Consider the following 21,138-nt stretch of genomic DNA (forward strand, 5'->3'; position numbering starts at 1 on the left):
TGCAGGAGTGAGGAGTGTGTGTGTGTGTATGTGTGTGTGTGTGTGTGACACACACATGCGCGAGCGCATGTGAGGGGGGAGCAGCGGAGGTGGAGAGGGAATCAGGATGTAACTAATACAGGCTCAGGTAAGAACTGCCATGCATTACTAATGAGACTCAGCCAAAAGGTTGCCTGCAAGTGCTAAAGTCCCAAATGCTGTATGTAGTTAGAAGGCCTTGAATTCCTTTTTGAATAACTTTATTGAAAAGTTTTATTTATTTATAAGAATTTGAGCACTCTAGAAATAGATTCTACTTGTAGGATGCCATCTTAGGTAGTAAAGAATAGCAATTTGGTTACATTTTAGGAAGAAAGGCTACACTGAAATGAACATTGTGAGAAAACTCAATTTAATGATACCTTGGAGTATATTCTTGCTTCCTACATTGCTGTTTTTATTACAAGGTAAGAACTTAAATTAAAAATTTACTTTACTTTTATTGTATTATAATCTCTTTTGGAACTGATAATAACATTTCCCCTTGTACATAAGGTAATTTGAAAGTACTGGAATGCCTATGTATATATATATACATATAAATATATAAAATGACACCTATATCATCATTGTGAAAATTCATAATAATGTAAAACTCTTCTGAACTTTTTATATATTTTTTGAATCTTTTACTCAAATTTTAAAGTAAATCATTTATTATGATACATAGTTTTATAGGTAAAAACAACAATTATAACTTTTTCTTTTCTAAAAGATGATAAAAATGTTGCCTAATTTAAATACATGAATATCTGCGAAAATAAAAATTGAATAGTTAAACTTTTTTTAGCTAAACTTTTTTTATGCCATCAAGTTATAGACTGATAAATACTTTTTCAATAATATCTATAACGTTTGGAAATATAAATAAATTTAAAATTATTTATAGTAATTTTATTTATTATAGCTATAAATTAATATAGTTATAAATTAATAAATAATAAAATATTGACACAAATATATTTGTTACTTTAAGTTGTTTATTGCTGAAAATAGCTGTGTGTTTTGAAATATTTATGGAAGGGGAGAAATTATTGAATATAAAACATTGAAGTGGACATAGATATTATCTTCTAGGAGTAATTGAAACACGTCACAGAGTTTTGAGAGCTGAAGGGTTTCTTGGAGATGAATTTGTGCAATGTGGTAATTTTGTAATTGGTGGTTAATTTAAAGATTAATACCATGATTGAAATTTCTAACTCTAAGAATAATCCTGGTTCCAATATGTCATGTCTTTATGTAAAACTGAGTACATTCTATCTTGTTTCTCAGTTATGAGTCACTCAGTTATCTCAAAGGTAATTTGCTGCTCCAAATTCTTAGAAAGTGCAGAATAACAATCAGAAAACACAGTCCAGTTTTAGAATTGAGGTTAAAAATATCCCTTTAATAATCAGAATATGTGACAAAGATATTTGAATGAATTTATTTTGTTTTAAATATATGTTTATCTCTGACAGGATATATTTGCAGGTCATCCATCTTGATGAGAACATCACAGTGAGTATTTCTTTTCCTTTATGTTTTATAAACACAATGCTAATGGGCGTAAGAAAATTCAGCAGATAATTAATTGTATCTGATTCTGAAAAAAAAAAGAAATTTTCACAAAATAAGGTCATGATGCATAATTTTAAGCAACATTTCCAAAAATTATATATTATAGGGGGAGATGGCACTGTATCATTTTACAAAACTTTATTACTTTATAGTAAAGCAGATCTATGTCTTTCCATTCTAGTTACAAGAGGAGTTCTTGGTGGTCTACATTGACCATAGATAGCAAGGAGATAATATTTCTACTTTTAAAGATACATAGATATTATATTTGGTGGCTATCCCAGCTTATTATTGTTAACATATACTGTTAATTATACCTATCTTGCATTCTTGTCTTGTTTTGTTTTTGCTTTTTGGGTCACACCCAGCGATGCACAGGGGTTACTCCTGGTTCATGCACTCAGGAATTACTCCTGGTGGTGCTCAGGGTACCATCTGTGATGCTGGGATTCGAACCCGGGTCAGCCGTGTGCAGGCAAATGCCATACCCGCTGTGCTATTGCTCCAGCTCCCAGCTATCTTGTATTCTTAACAAAGAGTAAAATACCGTTTTTATGATATAAATGAGAAACTTATCCTGGCAGTAAATAATGAAAATTGGGATTTGGACTAAACTGATTGTTTAAAGGAAAGCAAAATTCTATTTACCATTTAACTGACAGATCGAATTTGGTGTGCTTACATTAATATCAGTTTACTCATTTGCCCTTTGATATGGAAAGGAAGAGAATGAAGTATTATGTTTGAAAAAAGTGAATGTGTGTTCGGTGAATATTTACCACATTTATAAACACATATGGAGAAAATTTCATAGGTGTTGGTGTTACAGTGTTAGATTGTTTTTTCTCTATCTCCAAGTTCCTTCCTAAAATTCAGTTCACATCAGCAACAGGAGAGATTTGGGGACACTCCCGAGTATTGTAAAACGATACAGTGCCACCTCCCAAGTTTAACCCTTCTAAAGAGGGAGGGGGACCTTTTAAATGTGAAGCCAAGAAAGACCTCTTTGATAACGTGATGGAAATCAGAAGGAAAACACCAGCTGTCTCTTGGGAAAGGCTTGTTCAGGTTGCCTAGGGGCCTTTGACTATACAAGTTCTTTTTGTTTCCTTCCAGAATCGGGCTTAATGAAAATCGACAGAAAAGAGTTCTTTTAGCAGCACAGGTAGGTTAAGCCTGAGATGGAGAAAGAGGCAGAGAAATAATCCATTCTGCTTTGGAACTCCGCTGTCACTTCAACAATGGGACCTTTGTAGAAGGGAATAAAATGCTAAAAACAGGTCAGAAAGGAGGAGGAAGAATCAACATAGCTTCTCTTCTGCTTTTCTGCATCCCTCGAATTGGTGCTTAGTTTCTTAGTTCATGTTGACTTTCTTGTGGACAAATGTCTCTCAGTCAGTGATGGATAGGCTTATGGCATTTGTGGGACACAGTATCATTTGATTTCCAGAAAATTTTAATTGGTTTAAAAAGGAAGCATAATATCAGCACAATAAAACAGAACAAATATTAGCAAACATGGGTATAGAAAGTTATCAATGACCTGAAGTAAGTGCAGCAAATGGGTGCTGAAAAAAAAGCTCCATGGTGTTGCGATAACTTTTATGTAGCTTGGTAAGCCTAAACTAAAAGGCTTACTAGGGAAGTAATTTAGCTTTGGAATAATGGGGTAAATCTGAAGGGATTCCCACCCACTCCCCCACCTCACCCCAGGATCCTTAAGTTGAGGGGTGTTGGATAACACAACTGCAATATCCTCAAATTTATAGTTGGCATGTTCCAATGGGCATATTTGAAAAACATTTTTCCATCAAAGTTCTTGACTCAATCAAGATATTTCATGGGAAAGTTATATGCATTGGGTCATTTGAAGCCTGCTGGCTTACAATACTGAATTGTTGTCAAATTTTACTAGCATTTTTATTTTTGAAATTCTTGTCTTTTTTGCCATACCCAGCTGTACTCAGGCCTGACTCTTGGCTTTGAACTCAGGGATCATACCTGGCAGGCTCAGGGGACTGGATGGGGTGCTAGGAATAGAAGCAAAGTCATTCATGTGCAGGACTAGTGCCCTGCCTACTGCATCACCTCTCTGGCCCCCAACTACTAGCATTTTAAAATTAATTTCTGACTATATACACTTTGTGATGCTAATTACCAAAAAAATGACAGATTTGATATGCTCTTGTTTTTTTTTCCTTTTTTCTTTTGTGTTTTGCTTTTTTGGGTCACACTCAGCATTACTCAGGGGTTACTCCTGGCTTTGCACTCAGGAATTACTCCAGGAGGTGCTTGGGGGACCATATGAAATGCCGGGGATCGAACCCGGGTCAGCCGCATGCAAGGCAAATGCCCTACATGCTATACTATTGTTCTGGCCCTTGGTATGCTCTTGTGACTGGACTAATTCACTTTAACTAAAAGTAGATATCTCTTTTATGTTAGAATGGGCAAAGGATTCTCTAGAATGGAAACATTTTCTTACAGTGTTTATTTGTACTGAAGAACTTTTAATGTTTATGTGAACAGATTCGTGTTATTTTTTTCTGAGAATTTTCAAGTACATATCTTTCATTAGATCAAGTTAACCACAAGAAGCTTTAGCATAACTGAACAGAAAAATTAATTTTAATAGCATCTTCATTCTGGTGAATCCACTAAGATTAAAGACCTCATGAAACATATTCCAAAAAGGGAGCATATGAAGTTGTCACTTGATGTAAATGGATTTTTTTCTCTTGTCCACTAAGATGTTCTTAGAGCTTGTGCAATTTACCCCACAGGAGTTATGCAAGTATGTTATTTCTGTGAATAAGTGAGAAATATATATATGTCAGATGGCTTGATTTTCTTTCTAGAGATAATAAGGCTACTTCTTAAGACTTGAGAATATGCCTGGAAATCACTTAGTACCCAAACTGACTTTATTAGAAGTAATGTTAAAGAATGGAAAACAGATGATAGTTGTATGTTACACTATTTAAGACTGAACTTTTATCTATTTTAGGGTCATTTTTATGGCCAAGTAACACAAAGATAATACATAAATTCACTTATCTGCTAACAAAAGTGAGCATGGATGAATAGATATATGTGTATGGGGTTCAGAAATATGTTGTCAATGAGAAGAACAAAATACAAAGGGCAGACACAGACTTTTGTCAATGGTGTGTTAGTGTGCTGCAGTAATTTCTCATTTAAACCTGTTTATCTGAGCTTCTTGCTTTCTGTAGGGTTATACTCAGCAAGGAATAAGAGGAAGTCTTTTTTATCAGTTTTGTGGATATATATACTCACACCTGAACTACTTTAACATTTATATTTTAAAAATTAATTTCTTAAGACCAGATACTGACACATAGACTTAGTATTATGTTAGTAAGTATTAAACTTAGCATTAAATGCATGAGCCAAGAAGAGAGAGAAAAAGGTGAGACATGGAAGAAAATCCAATATAATATATAAACAAGGGGCTCGTTGTTTTAGATACCTGGAGTCCAGCTTGTTAGGGACATTTGAGGTGTTTTGTAGAATGTTTTATAGTTTTGTTTCTCTGAAGAATGAGGGAAGGTGGCATATTTACCTTCCAATGGCTTTCTCTCATTGGTTGTGGTAGTTTCTGAATGTCTCAAATTCCCTGAAAGTTACTTTCTTTGGTCTGACTCGCTCACACTCTATTCTAAGAGAGAGAAACAGAGAGAAACTTGTACTTGCAGTTTGAGAATAGCAATGTACATAAAAACCTAGATGTGGGTGGATTCTAAGATAGGCAGAGAGGACATGGAGAGGAGGATCTTTTCATAATTATGGGTCTAAAAATCTTGGGAAGAAGTGCATTTCCATTAATACATATATGTTATATATATATGTATATTCAGTCGGTGTTTGCTGATGTTATACAGGGACTATAATAGGATATAACCATGAATAATAGTGTTGTAATATAGAAGCAATGTATAATGGAGGTAGTCCTGTAAAGAAGTAATATCTGCACAACTGGGTCAATGAGTCTAGAACATTATCAAATATTTGTTATTCTTTGTAAGGTATATAAAAATATTTCTAATAATAGATACAAGGTCTCATTATGTATTTGGATATATTACAAAATTCAAAGCTCTATGCCATATCTTAGCCTTGGTTAAATGTACTATAAATAGAATGCTATGGAAATTAAGATACTGTGATTTTCACAACTTGGCTGTTGTACTAGGTGCTGCAATGAACCGAGGTATGCATATATCCTTTTGAATTAACTCTTTTGTATTTGCGGGGTAGATAAAAAGAAATGGTATCACTGAGTCATATAGGAGCTCTATTCTTACTGTTTTGAGAAATCTCCATTATGTTTTGTATAGAGGTTTGCCCAGATGACATCCTCACCAACAATGAAAGCTTCTTTCTCAAAACATCCCTGCCAACATTGGTTGTCTCCAGAGTTTTTGTTTGTTTGGGTCACAACTGGCCAAACAGCTGTTCAGGGCTTACTCTTGGCTCTACTCTCAGGGATAACACAGGGTGGAACTTGAAGGATCATTTGGTGTCCTGGGGACAAAAGCTGGGTCAACTGTGAGCAAGGCAAGTGCCTTGCCCACTGTACATCTCTTCAGCTCCATTTCCAGACTTTGTGACACATGCAGTTTTTACTGGTATGAGATGATGTCTTATTGTTTTGATTCACACATCCTTAATAGTAAGTAATGATGAACACTTTTTCATGTGACCATTAACAATCCTTACATCTTTGTTGAGGAAGTGTCTTATACTTTTTTGAGGAAGTGTCTGTTCATTTCCTATTCACATTCTTTGATGGGATTTGCCAAAGACAACAGAATTGGAGAGTTGATCCACGAAACTGACTTTATGGGGTGAATTCTAGTGGTGGAAGTAAAGGTTTGAACAGGAGGGGCCTTTGTGATATTGGTAGAGGGAAGTAGGCACCCTGGTGGTGGGTGTTTTATCATAATGATGTATGCATGAAGCTACATCAATAAAGTTGGGGGTGTAAAAGACTTTGTTAAAAGAAATTAAAGGCACAAAGAAATGGAAAGTTAACCTATGTATATAGATTAGAAAAAATATTGTTAAAATGTCTGTATTAACTTAAGTGATTTATAGACTCATTAATCTAGATGTGTGTATACATATATGTACATATATATGTACATCATATATATGTATGTATATATATATAAAAGATACTGTGTTAACCAGGAAGCTAGTGTGCTAGGTAGTACTATAAATTCTGTAGAAAATGTATAAAATGAATTGGGTAACATCAAAATAACCTGATATATTATTGCTTTGTTCTCACATTCAGTATTTATTATTTTTGGTTCAATAATAAAAGCAGATAAATGTTTGCAACCTTTATTTTGTACTTTGCACTCACTATTATCCTAGCTTTACATTTTATTGGGATTTTTGTATTCTATTTTATTGGGATTTTTTCAATTCTATTTTATTGGGATTTTTTCAATTTTATGGTAGAAATGTCATTATTCCATTTTATAGATTAGTAGCAGAGGCTGAATGGGTTAAATAATTATTCACAGTTATAAGATGGTTTATTAAGAGAGAAAATCAGCATACACTTTTATTGAGTATTGGCAGTGACTTGTGGAGCCAAACAAGGAAAATTTGGGTGTCCAATGTAATATTAGCAACTGTACTTGATTTAAGCAATTAAAAGCAATATGACTGATAAGAGACTAAATTTGCTATTTTGAGAAAGTCAAGATTATTGACAGTTGTAAGTCTAGTTTAATTTGGAGACAGACAAGGGGGAAAGGGGAGTGTGAGTTGTAAGGACTTGGATGGAATGAAAGTAGAGAATATAATGAACTTGGTGCCAAGGTGTGGGGACAGAGATATTGAAATGGATCTTCAAATGTCGAGAGAATGTGGGAATCCTTTTATCTACCAGAGGCTACATCTTGCAGTTAAAAATAAAAAAAATATACTCTAACATAAAATGCTTAAATAAAACCTTTACACTTAAGATGCAAACTATAATCTGTTTAATTGGAAGAGGATATTAATATCTTTATTCCTTATTTCTTCTTAACGTTCATTCTTTCCAGTTTTCTGGAAATCATCTGCTACTTAATTTTTCTAATATGTCCTCTGGTAAACACAGAAATACTGCGGGAAAAGACATTGCCCAAGACCTAACAATAGTTTGGCATTAAGTTGAATAAGAATCCTTATTTGGTCAGTTTTGATAACCTATAATTATTTGTTACTAAACCATATTTCTCTATAAAAACTTAACAGTTTGAGTTGATTATATATATATATATATTGCTAATTTTCTATGTTAAGGTACTATGCTGGAATCTTTATTCACAATGAATAACTCTACAATGAAGCAGGTGCCACTATTTCTATTTGATAGATTTGATCGTAAAGGGGCACTAAGAAACTTGCCTAAGGATAAATGCTGGCATCAGGACTTTAGGTCAAGAGTTATGTTTTGCTCTACATTTCTTGCTGTTAACCACTCTCCTGAAGTGCAGTGAACTCTATAGAAAGATATACTGAAATATTCAATGTTCTTTAAAGTTTCAATTCTTTGGAGACTGGGTAACAGACACTGCAATGGCAGTAGTTTCTGTGTTTCTCTTTACAGATGTAATGCTGACAGAGATTTTCACTATTCATCAGCTTCGTGCATTTTTCCACACCTACACCAGCATTTGGAAAAATCAGAGAATTGTTACTTCTGTAGGTAAAGAAGTTAGTTAATAAAGATTAGATTTAACCAAGCTCTTTTTCAAGGAGGCAGAGTTAGGGGAGAACAAACACACAGTTTGAAATTCAGTCTCACAACTCCTCTTCACAGAGCCCGTTTTGCCTCACTCTGATTGCCTCAATAACCCAAGAAAATATTGAATCATTATCTCTTGATAATTTATCAATTTATGGATATTTTTCAGATTCTCTAGTTTGTATGTTTGACTAGAATTAAATTAGATAAGTATCCTAAATTCTTATGTCTTTTTTTTTCAAAGCTTGAAGCAACTTCTCCAAGATATTTCTTTCATGAAGCTATTAATTGGGGCGAGAGTAAAATAAAAGGTCAGTGTTACATCTATGGTTTTGTACTCATTCCTCAGAAGAGCTTCTGGTGGTATATTGAAGCAACTTAAAAAAATTTGTCGGTAATTAATCAGGGAAACTTTACTAGGTTTTAAGACTACATAGTAATAGTTTAATTTTTCTTTATATAGATGTTTAAATTATTTTTGGACACCAGCAACATTAATACAGAACCATGCGGATGACTAGACAGACAGGAAAGGTATTACTGAGTACCAGAATTTTTTTTTTGAATCAACTTCACCTTGATTACTTAACACTTCCATTTTTGCTTACTAATTTCCCTTTCCATCAAACAGAATGCTGATGACTGTTTACAGTATAATTCGTGTTATTCGCTATATTTAAAGCAAGCATTCCTGACAAGTTTTGTCTTATATTCATTTTCAGAAGAATAAACAGGGTAATGAATAAACTTTTGAAGGAAATGCCCTTGTTTACTTAAATATTTAGCTACCTTTTCTATGAAAAAATACATGATTGTGATTAAAGATTAAAATGTGAAGGCAGATAGGTCCTTTGGAAAGGAAACTATATTTAAGTTTATGAAAAATTTAATTTTTACCAATAGTTTGATCACAGTTTAATTGAAATATTTCATTTTTTATTAGTGAAGGTCTTCCTAGAGAGCTGTACATTTTTAAATGTAAAGAGATGGGGCTGGAACGATAGCACAGCAGGTAGGGCGTTTGCCTTGCACATGGGTTCGATTCCCAGCATCCCATATGGTCCCTTGAGAACTGCCAGGAGTAAGTCCTGAGTGCATGAGCCAGGAGTAACCTCTGTGCACCGCCGGGTGTAACCAATAACAAAAAAAAAAAAAGAGAGAGAGAGAGAGACATTTTACATCAGTGGATCTTAAGGCAGAGAGTAATAGGGTTTTCTAATTCTTGCCTTGGGCACAAGCTAAGTTAAATCATCACAGAATTTCTTAGCATAATCTAGAGAGGTCCAATCTTTAATACTTTATGGTGACTCAAAGATGCCCTTGGTTCTTCTGATGCATTACTTTAAATCCTTCCTGCTTTCCTTGCCAGATCCCTCTTGTTCTCTCCTTATTAGAGAAAAAATTTTCACTGTGATTCATTTGCATTTTAAAAACTCGCCCAGGAGCTCATAGTTTTTTGCTTTCATCTTTTCAACATAATCCGTTGGGGGCAATTTTTTTCTTCATGAAAACAGTATTTTTCGATGATGGCCAGCAGTGACTGTAGCTTCTGCCTCATTAAAATGATGTGAGGGTTAGAAAGACTGCGTCATTGGTAATTGAGTCTGAACTCTAATACACAAACTTCAAATGAAATGTTTAACTATTCTCTTCAAAAAATGAACGTTTCTCTTTGAGTTTTCTCTTTTGCTTGATTGCTTGAGCTAATGATAGATGCTTTCTTCAGTAAAACACTTGCTCCTGGAGAGGGAGGCAATTGGTACATCCAGTGCCAAACTTCATCAACAGAATCATTTACAGCTTGTGTATTTCTGGTTCTCATCATCTGGGACAGGGATTCCTTACATGGGAACTTGACCTTTCAATTGCTTGAAGGAGGCTAACCTTTGCTCTCAGGGTAGTTTGAGATGTGAAAGCCTGTCTTTCTTGGTTCACAGCACACATAATGAAAAGAGTTAGATAGAGATTTGATGGCTTTAATTCTTTGCTCATCAAGGCAAGAGGCCTCGGGTGCTGTTTTAGATAATAGTGATCACAGTTAGTCCAAACTAAATCCTGACTTATTGTGTTTATAAGAATTGATGCAAGGCAGAAGATAACTTTTTCTTTTTATTCTTTTTTTTTCTTGGCTGCTCAGGTTCTTGTCCTCATGAATGCCTTAACGGAGCATTTTGTTCTAAGACTGGAACATGTGACTGTCAAATATTTCAGGCACTTGGGACAAGGTGCCAGATCGGTAAGTTTCAAGGACACTTATGAGAGGATTACGAGATGCCTAAGAGACCATAAAAGAATAATTTGCTATGTTAGTGTTTAAGTATTCTGAGTTGGGATGGACATATTTTATATCATTAAAGTGCCCACATTTATTCCCGGTAATTTAGAAACAACATAAAATATGGTACATATGCCAACTTTCTATTCTCACTTGTCTCCACTATTTCTTCAACTGTGTTTTACTCTCTGCCTTTCACTCTTCCTCTTTCCTTCTCGCTCTGCCTTTCTCACTCTCTTCCTGTTCCACCCTCTCTGTCCAGTGTGAATTCATTTGTTTGGAGCTGGTCATTCTTTTTAACTTTGCATAATTTCAGCACCTTTTCCATCAGGTCGAAGTAGTATTAAGTGTTCTTCACCAAAAGACCTAATTATTTTTTGAACCATTTTTATTGAGGTACTGGTACTTATAGTACTGTTACTCAGTTTTTATGGATACATCATTCCAGCACCTCACCCACCAGAAGCCGCTTCTCTCCCCTGCTCCCCATCTAAGATCAGTTCTGCCTATTTCTTGTTTCCATACTATATTCCCTTTTAATCTCATATTTGGGATAAATCTCTCTTTTTATCTCTTTATAGTGGAGTTGGTAACACCTGTGCACAAAGATAATAAACACAGTGAATAGAGATAAATGCCTGGAATTTCACAAAATTGTAAATCTGCTATAAATTGATAAAAAAATTTCAAATCAATCTTTTTAACAGGTACATAAAAACATTGATACTATGAATAACTTCCTAATACATTTTTAAGATTTACATGAAATAGATAAATCCTACAAATGTAAATTTTACTAAGAATAAAGAGAATTAAGAAAAATTAAGGAAAAAATCCAAATAGGTCTATAGAAATATAATAGTGTATTTTAAACTATTGGATTTGTATCAGAAAGTATTGGATTTATGTTTGAAATATTGGATTTATGTTAGGAATAAATTTATGTCAGAAAATATTATATTACATTTATTGCTTAAGTATTTACATTAATATGTAAATGGTTGTAATGAAAATCTCAATGATGTTTTGAAAACAACTTGACCAGTTGTATAACATTTAATATAATAAAACGTGAATTTATTATTGTTAGTATATGAAATTGCTTAGCAGGGTAGAGTAAATATATGTTTCTTACTACAGTAGAGGACAACCATAGTGCCATGAATTAATGCTGTACTCAGAGTCACCTGGGTGGTTGTTAGAATGATGTATCCATAAAAACTATGAGTAACAATATTATAAATAGCAGTTCCCACAAATTTGAGAAGTTTGTCTTGTATTTTAAAAAGTTTTTTTAAATGTTTCTTGCAAGACTGGTTTCAGGGCTATGACTTCCCTAAGCTGTTGCCTGCCCATAAAGCTCTACTGTTTCTTCAAATCTGAATCTTAATTTAGTTGGATAGAGTATTTTGGTGACACACTCAGTTCATTGAGTTTTAGTACTATATCCTTCCATTCTCTTCTGACTCTTAGGATCTCATTTGATAGATCTCCTGTGTATCTTACTGACTTTCCTTTTATGTAACTTGCTGTTTTGATCTTGCTACTTTCAATATTCCAGTGGTGGATTTGGTTATTTTGAGTACAGTGTTAGAAGTATTCCTTTGTGAGTCTATTTTTTCTGTGACCCGTAGGGCCTCTTGAATTTTTTTGCTTATATTCCTCAACTCTAAGAAATGCCTATCAATGATTTCTTTAACTGTTGTTCTTTTGTAGAATTTCTTTTTTTACCCAGGAATTCTGACAATTCTTCCTCTTGAATCTATTCCATAGTTCTGTGGTATGCTGTTTATTTCTTATCATACTATTTTCAATCTCCTGTTGTTTTTTGGTAGTTTATTCCATCTCATCTTGGAGCTTCTTGATCTTTTGTTCAACTGCTGTTTAACTACTGCTCAGAGCTTCTATACAGGCAGATTTCTTAAAATATTTTTATCCATAGTGTCTACTATAAGATGTCATGTTTGTACTGAAGAATAAATATCCACTTGCTTAAAAATATCTACTAGATACCAAACTAAGAACTGGGGATAAATAGTGAATAATATATACATATTCTTATCTTCCTGAAAGTCACAGTGTAGAGGAAGGAACCAATATACACACAGACACCAATAGTCATACATGTGACCCATACACTAAAGGGAAATACAAGATTCTTTGAAAATATATGATAGAGGTAAGCCATATTTTCAGATAAGATTGTCTGAATCGTGATGCTTTTATTTCCATATAATACTAAAAGGAATCATCTGGGCAATCAAAATTGAACAGAGGACTTTTCATAAAAATAAGAACTGAGGAAGGTGTGAAATTAATAGGAGATGAAATTCTATGATTTAAAATAAACTTTGTTTAGAATTTTAAATGATTTTAAATGATATATATATATATATGCAAATAGCACAGTGCATAGGGCATTTGCCTTGCACGTGTCCGACTTGGTCGACCCAGGTTCAATTCCTCTGCCCATTTGGAGCCCAGTAAGCTACTGAGAGTATCTCGCTCGCAGGGCAAAGCCTGGCAAACTACCCGTGACATATTCGATATGCCAAGCACAGTAACAAGTGTCATAATGGAGATGTTACTGGGCCCGCTTGAACAAATTGATGAATAATGGGAGGACAGTGACAGTGATATTAGATAACCAATATTTCCTTGGGTCTGGGGCAAATAAACATAATTTTTGAGAGCAGTGACTTATTTTTGGTGAATATTTTATTTCTAAAAGATTTGAGGAAACTGGAAAGATTTTAATGCACCTGTACTACTTTTTAGGACACTCAATGGTGTCTTGTTTTTTCTTTTCTGATCCATCAATTTGCTTAATACCTGTCACCTTCTTTTTCTCTAGCATTTCCTCTATTCTTTCCTTATTACAGAGTCTTCCTTTGGAAGTGAATACTAAAGATATTTATAGCAAAATTCTTTCTTCAAAACAAAGTAGAGGCCATGTTTTTCTTCAGAAGAAATATGGAGGTTTGAGAGTATAATAGGTTATTTATTTCTTTTTGTGATATAGACCATGACAGAAGAAAATACCCATTTTAGTGAAAATTATATCACTTACATGATTCAGAAACAGACTGTTAGGTTTATTTGCTAAATACCACCCTATTTCTTTTCAGTGCCAAACATGGGAAGTGGCAGAGATGGGATTTGCAAAACTTGGGGACAGTACCACTTTGAAACTTTTGATGGCATCTACTATTATTTCCCAGGAAACTGTTCTTACATTTTTGCAAAGGATTGTGATAACCTGGAGCCTCGGTACACTGTATGGGTATGTGACACTAGGATGTAATTAACTTAAAAACTAGTTCTGAAAACATGTATTTTAAAGTATAAAAATATTATAATAGAAATATTTGGGCTATGACTGAAAAATAAGAAAACTTTGTTCTTAATGAGACAGACCAAATTTGCAATTATATGTGCATATTTTTTTTAAATTGAATTACCATGAGACATAGTAACAAAGCTTTCATGATTGAGTTTCAGCCATACTATGTTCCAACACCCATCCTTCCACCAGTGTACATTTCTCACTACCAATGTCCTTGTATTCTTTCTACATCAACGCCTCCCTCATTCCCCTTCCACCTTGTCTCTATGGCAGGCATTTTCATTCTCTGTCTCTGTCTCTCCTTTTGGGCATTATGGTTTGCAATACAGGTACTGAGAGGCCATCATGATTGGTCCCTTCTCTGTCCGAACTGCTTTCTCCCCCAGCTACTGAGACAGGTTTCCAACCATGAACCATTCATCCTGGCCTTTGTTTCTACTGTCCTTGGGTATTAGTTTCATACTGTGTTTTTTGTATTCCACAAATGAGTACAGTCATTTATGTCTCCTTCTTCTGAATTAGTTCACTCAGCATGAATTTCTCCATGTCTTTCATTTATAAGCGAATTTCATGATTTTATTTTTTTCTAACAGCTTTAAAGAAGAAATACAAATGGCTCAAAGGCACATGAAAAATATGCTCTACATCACTAATAATCAGGTAGATGCAAATCAAAATAATGAGACATCACCTTACACCACAGAGACTGGCACACATAAAAAAGAATAAGAACAACCAGTGCTGGCATGGATGCGGGAAGAAAGGAACTCTTATTCATTGTTGGTGGGAATGCTTACTAATCCAACATTTTGGAAAACAATATGGGAATCCCTCCCCAAACTAGAAATTTAGATTCCATATGCCCCATCAGTACCACTCCTGGGAATATACCCCTGGAGTTCAAGAACACACAGCAGAAATGACATCCGCACTTGTATGTTCATTGCAGTACTGTTCACAATAACCAGAATCTGGTAACAATCCCAGTGCCCTAGAACATATGACTGATTAAAAAAATGTAGTGCATATATAGCACTGAGCTAGACCTTGAACTGGGGGAAGAGTTTATTTAGATCCATGTGGGACAACCTTAAGGACAATGTAGACATATCTATATCAAGCATGTCATAATACCAACTCCCCTTTCTTCAGGTTGGTTTATTATAACTGGAATACTCAGACATGTTTCCTTCTTTCTTCTCCCAGTGCAATGCCCACCTGGATTTAATATTTTTAATGGCATCCTATAGTATAATTTGGAGAATTAGAGTTTATGAAATAGAGCAAATGAATTATGAAAGCACAGAGGCTAAGGAATCATCTAGTCACTCAGTAGATTGATATTAAGTAAAGTAAGTAAGTAAAGGCCCTCCCGTTGATCATCGATTTGCTCGAGCGGGCCCAGTAACGTCTCCATTGGAGACTTTGTTGTTACTGTGTCTGGCATATTGAATACTCTCGGTAGCTTGCCAGGCTCTCTGAGAGGGGTGGAGGAATCGAACTCGGGTCGGCCATGTTGGCTGCGTGCAAGGCAGACGCCCTATCCGCTGTGCTATCGCTCCAGCCCTTTGATATTATATTGATATTATCTGAAATAAAAAGGTCTTAGTTGCAGAATTGATTTAAATGAATTCTTAAGAAACTTCTTAAAATGAAAAGTATAGAGTATTTTTGTTGAAGAATTCGAGTAAGGGACCTCTTTCCCTACTCACTATTTCCTCCCACTGGATTTCTGGATATTTTAAAAGACAATCAGAAAACTGCTCAGATTACTGGTCTTAAGAATAGCTATTATTTGTTTGAATTTGGGCTTTTTAAAAAATTCTTTTTCAATTCTTTGTTCCAAACCCAGCAGTTGAGGGCTTGAATTAAGAATTTCATACATGGTGGGCATATGCTCTAATACTTGAGCTATCTCCATGCCATTTCTTTCTTCTGAGGAGTTGGATTGGCTTCTTCCAGGTAGTGCTCAGTGTGACTCAAAGCTACTCCAGCCCAATTACCTGGACCCAACAGTTCAGTTCTGGAAGGGATGATAATCCATTGTTTGGGTTCAGGGGTACTGGGGCTTGGTCACCGGATTTACCCTTGAGGAAGTTTTTTAGGAGCCATTGAATGCTGGGGATCAGATTTGGAGCCTGGTACTTCTGGTACTTGCAAGGTATGGTATGTGCTCTAGGCCTTTGAGCTATACCCCCAACCCTGCTCTTTTTCATAGATTTTACTTATGCTGGTGTTGCTGAGATTCTCTTCCCCATCTTGATGAGGCACAGATATTAAAATGTAAGCTTTGGAGTTTATTTTATTTTATTTTATTTTATTGAATCACCATGAGATAGTTACAAGCTTTCATGTTTGGGTTACAATCACACAATGATCAAACACCCATCCCTCCACCAGTGCACATTCCCCACCACTAATATCCCCAGTATACCCCCCCTTTCCCACCTTCCCCCTGCCTCCATACTCTCTCTCTACTTTTGGGCATTATGATTTGCAATACAGACACTGAGATGTCATCATGTTTGGTCCATTATCTACTTTTAGCACACCTCTCCCATCCTGACTGATTCCTCCAGCCATTATTTTCTTAGTGATCCCTTCTCTATTCCATCTGGCTTTGGAGCTTTTTAAGAGCTACAAATCTTTGTAACCCAGAGAGAAAATGAGATCTGTTGAAAGTTAATTTATGGGGCATGAGGATAAAAGCAACTGAAGGTCTCTAGATAGAGGTGTTTAATACTTCCAGGGCTCCTGTTCGGTTACGTATTGTCCTTGATACTTTCAATCCCTCACTAAGCTTATCATTCAGACACCTTTTGACTCCTTCATTGAAATGTTCTTGTCCAGTGTCTCACCTTCTTGAGGACTAAGGTGTCACTTAGATAATATGTTCATTGATAAGACCACACAATGCTGAACTTCTAGACTTAATGGGTGTTTCCACTTAGCCCTTTTTCAGTTGGTAGAATTTGTTTTCAAATCAACAAATCTGCTTATTTTAAATGTCAACATTATTTGGGATGATAGAGAAGCAGGCCACCTGTTGTAGAAAATTTGAAAACTCCAGACAAGTCTAAAATTTTCTGTCAGTAAAGCTACCTTAGCTAACAGATATATGTATTTCCTTTTATGCTTTCTATTCAGGCATTATAAGTAATTATAATACTGAAATTGCTCTTTGAAGTACCATAATTTCACCTAATACTATCTAAATAATTATCATCTAGTAACATATTAAAATAAATTATGAAAAATATAAATTTTATTAGTGATATTTATTCCAATTTATGAAATACTCAATTTATCTTATTGTTCCCTGTTTTGAAAGACTAGGCTTACTAGTATGTTATAACTGAAATAATTTCAATGTACTGTAAATGGATAACCCAAATATTTTTTATTTAAAATTTTTTTAATATTTATTTTTATTGAATCACCGTGTCGCTGAGATAGTTACAAAGCTTTCATGATTTTCAGTCATACAATGTTCTAACACCCATCCCTCCACTAGTGCACAGTTCCCAATTTCCAACCATCAAAAACCCTCGTATCCCTTCTGCCATGCTCCCTGCCGCCTCCAGCCAGCCAACCAGCTTCTGTGGTAGATCTCTCTCTCTCTCTCTCTCTCTCTCTCTCTCTCTCACTCTGTCTCTCTCTCTATCCCCTCCCCTTTTGGGGCATTATGGTTTGCAATACAGATACCTAGAGGCCATCATGATTGGTCATTTACCAATTTTCAGCGTACATTTCTCTTTCAGAGTGATCCCTTACAACCATCATGGTCCCTTCTCTATCCCAACTGCCCTTTTCCCCAACTTTTGAGGCAGGCTTCCAACCATGGATCATTCATCTGGCCCTTGTTTCTACTGTCCTTGGGTGTAAGTCTTTTACTTTTTTTTTAATTTCCCATAAATGAGTGTAGTCATTCTATGTCTGTCCTCCTTCTGACTTATTCCAGTTACCATGATACTCTCCATTTCCATCCATTTATAAGTAAATTTCACGAAATAATTCTTTATTATTTAAAATATATACATTTAAAAAAACTTTATGTGTATGTCCTTTTTACACTCCTGATTAATTTCATTCATTTGAAAAATCAAAATGACATGGGAGAATAACAAAAATGTTTCTGTTTTTCTCCACTCCCCAAACTCCAGATGAAATATGACTCCCAAACAGCAGTGCTCCAAAAGCTGTTGAAGGGATTTTTTTTTCCTGATGTTCATGTTACATGTCAAAATATATTTATATATTTTGATAAATAAGAAAATAATTTTCTTATTTTTTAAAGTTAGATCTTAGTTGTTTTACTACTGTATCACTGTATCACTGTCATCCTGTTCATCGATTTCCTTGAGCAGACATCAGTAACGTCTCCTTTGTCCTAGCCCTGAGATTTTAGAAAGTGCCACATTTGAGGCTCTTTCAGGGTCAGGAGAATGAGACTCATCATTGTTACTGTTTTTTTGGCATATTGAATATGCCACGGGGAGTTTGCCTGACTGCTATGTGTGCAGGATACTTTTGGTAGCCTGCCAGGTTCTCCAGAGTAAGAACTAGATAATAAGATGTTGCACAGCCGCATTTGTGGCTCCGCGCTTCTGAGAACTGGGTTTTATAGTCTCTGGGTCTTGGCCATTGATAAGATTACATGGCGCCAGGGGCAGTTGGTGGGTGTAACGCCTACATACTGGAAGATGGGGGATCTGGGTGGAGGAGACCCAGTCCCAATTTGAGCAGGCTTGGAGATCTACGCCCCAGGTCCCGCACACCTGGGTTCCTCTGCCTGTTCCTTCATGCGTGAGGCTCGTCTGAAGGTGTGGAGAGTGGTCTTAAGCATGGCTGTGGCTGGAACCAGAGGTCTTCAGCTACCGGGGTTCTGCTCCGGGTGGGGAGGAAACTCAACCCATCCTCCTCCAAGGGGCCCCCGGTGAGGACAGCCAGCACAGAGGCAGGAGGCAGGAGACTCTGCGCTGTTCTCTTCCGGGAACTGGGTTTTATAGTCTCTGGGTTTTACTACTTGCATGTAAAATGAAGCATCATTATTGTATCACTCTTTCTGTATCTAAACACACACACACATGCACACACACACATATACACACACACTTTTTTCTTTCCTCCTCTTAATAGTCATATCATTTTTATTGAATCATGTAATTTAAAATAATTTACATTTATGTACTATACAAATAAGAACACTACCCATATAAAAAATTGTTTAGAGATGAGCTCAATAGGCAGTACTTTATTTTCTTTGTACTTTTTCAGTTTAGGATTTTGGGTTACAGCCTGGTGGTATTTAGAGGCTACTTTCTCAAATTGCTCTGAGGTTACTTCCAGAGGTTTTCAGGAGACTATCGGGAGGTAGAATATAATCTAGGTCTCTTAAATGCAAAGTTTATGCACTAACCCTATACTCTACCTTATACATTGTCACAAAATGAGCAGTTATGTTATTTTTTGGTTTGCTGCATTTTCTAAACTTGGTTGCTTTATTTTCCTGCTAGCTCACATTCCTTATAAAATGCTTTCATATATAGTGAGATAATCTAGGTAAATTCTTAAATTTCTCTCTTTCTGTGCAGTGTCCCTTCCTTAGTTATTTGTTCTTCTGTTCCAATGGTGCTGCCTGCTATTGAATTTACCTAGGACTTGAGGTTTATCTGCAGCATCCTTGAAAACTGTGTTCTCTCTCCTGTCCTTGTTTCTTGGATTCCATAAAATGTCTAGTGATCTGTGGTCCATATCCATGTTTGAAATATTGGTTTCAAGATGGTTCCACTGAACATGTGTACATTCCACAGATCAATTTCGTGACTTGCTGTAACCTACATTGCTTTCTGAAGGAATTCCTTTTGGAATAACGTCACCTAAGGGGAAAATCTTGAAACCTCATTTGAAAATCATTTTCAGAATTTTGAAATGTAATTCATTCTTATCATTTTGCATATGGCTTCCAGTTCCTTAGTGCCATGTAAACTGAAATTCTTAGAAAATTTAAATATCTAAATCCCAAGATTCTGAGTGATTTTGTGAATTTTATTTTGAATTCCTTTAATTTATTGTGCTGGTTATTTGATAAATTCTTTCAAATTTTCCAAGTTCTTCAATTTTCTATTACTAGATAGAAAAGCTTCTAAACTAAATGATTAATTTCTTAAGTCTCTCACTGATTTTTTTAGTCTTTCTATATTTTTGCTGTTTTTTTGTTGTACATTTTGAGATTTCTTTCCAAATCTTAGTATTTATAATTTAGCCATTTTCAGTTATAAATTTACCCATTGAATATTATTTATTTCCAATTACTTATATTCTTTTTGTTATATCTTAAATATTATATTCTTATTTTACCAATGATTTCTTTCAGATAACGTTAAGGTTTTATTTGAGTACACACTTTATGAATTATTTTGAGTACATTGCTTTTAATTTTGTGTCTATGTGTTAATTATGTCTTTCATGTTTTGGGCTTTCATCAAATCACTGGTTATTTATAAATATGTCAGTTTAGAATTAGGTTATAGCAACTGATTAGAGGTTGTATATATAGACAATTCTTGCTTGAATAGTGGGAAATGGAGCAAGGACCTCTGGTTTCATTAGATAAGACCCCAGTATTGTATCCATATGTCTTTCTACTTTTTTGTTTCTCTGGAGAAGAATCTTCCACTATCTAATGTGGAGTCAGATACCTGGATTCCTGAATAGAGAGAACACACTACTCAAACTCCTATTTCACCTGATATTACCACTTGCCATTATCTGATGATCTGAAATCCATATGGTTTGTTTTTAGCCCTGTTTTATCTTTACTAGAATTTTTTTTGTCTCTTGACAGTGTTTTCCTTCAACTCTTGATATAAACTCTCTATCTCCTTTCCCTGCCTAAATTAGTATTGCTCCTTATGTCACATAACATTATGTCTCTTAGATAATAAGTGATTAATTATAATTGCTTATGAACTATTGACTTATATAATTATATTCTTGAAATATTAAAGTTCTATATAATTTATATTTTCTTCACATATTATGCTTATAAATTTACTTTTATTCTATACAATTTTATAGTTTTATACTTTCAAGCTTTCTAAAATTAGTTTTGATATAGATAATAGAATCTAATGGCTCTACTTC

At 34.9% G+C, this 21,138-nt stretch overlaps 1 protein-coding gene across 1 annotated transcript in view; it reads left to right on the plus strand.

Annotated features, from left to right (window-relative positions):
• The first annotated feature begins 367 nt into the window (after window positions 1-367).
• OTOGL (otogelin like) overlaps window positions 368-21,138 on the plus strand; it is a 168,234-nt gene continuing 147,463 nt past the window's right edge. Inside the window, exons 1-6 of the mRNA XM_056117469.1 lie at window positions 368-446; window positions 1,503-1,542; window positions 2,719-2,767; window positions 8,616-8,682; window positions 10,509-10,607; window positions 13,775-13,929. Coding sequence (XP_055973444.1) covers window positions 368-446; window positions 1,503-1,542; window positions 2,719-2,767; window positions 8,616-8,682; window positions 10,509-10,607; window positions 13,775-13,929 — 489 coding nt within the window. The remainder of the gene's footprint in view (window positions 447-1,502; window positions 1,543-2,718; window positions 2,768-8,615; window positions 8,683-10,508; window positions 10,608-13,774; window positions 13,930-21,138) is intronic.

Source organism: Sorex fumeus, unplaced genomic scaffold (genome assembly GCF_029834395.1).
Source record: "Sorex fumeus unplaced genomic scaffold, SorFum_2.1 ptg000003l, whole genome shotgun sequence".
Taxonomy (NCBI): Eukaryota; Metazoa; Chordata; class Mammalia; order Eulipotyphla; family Soricidae; genus Sorex; species Sorex fumeus.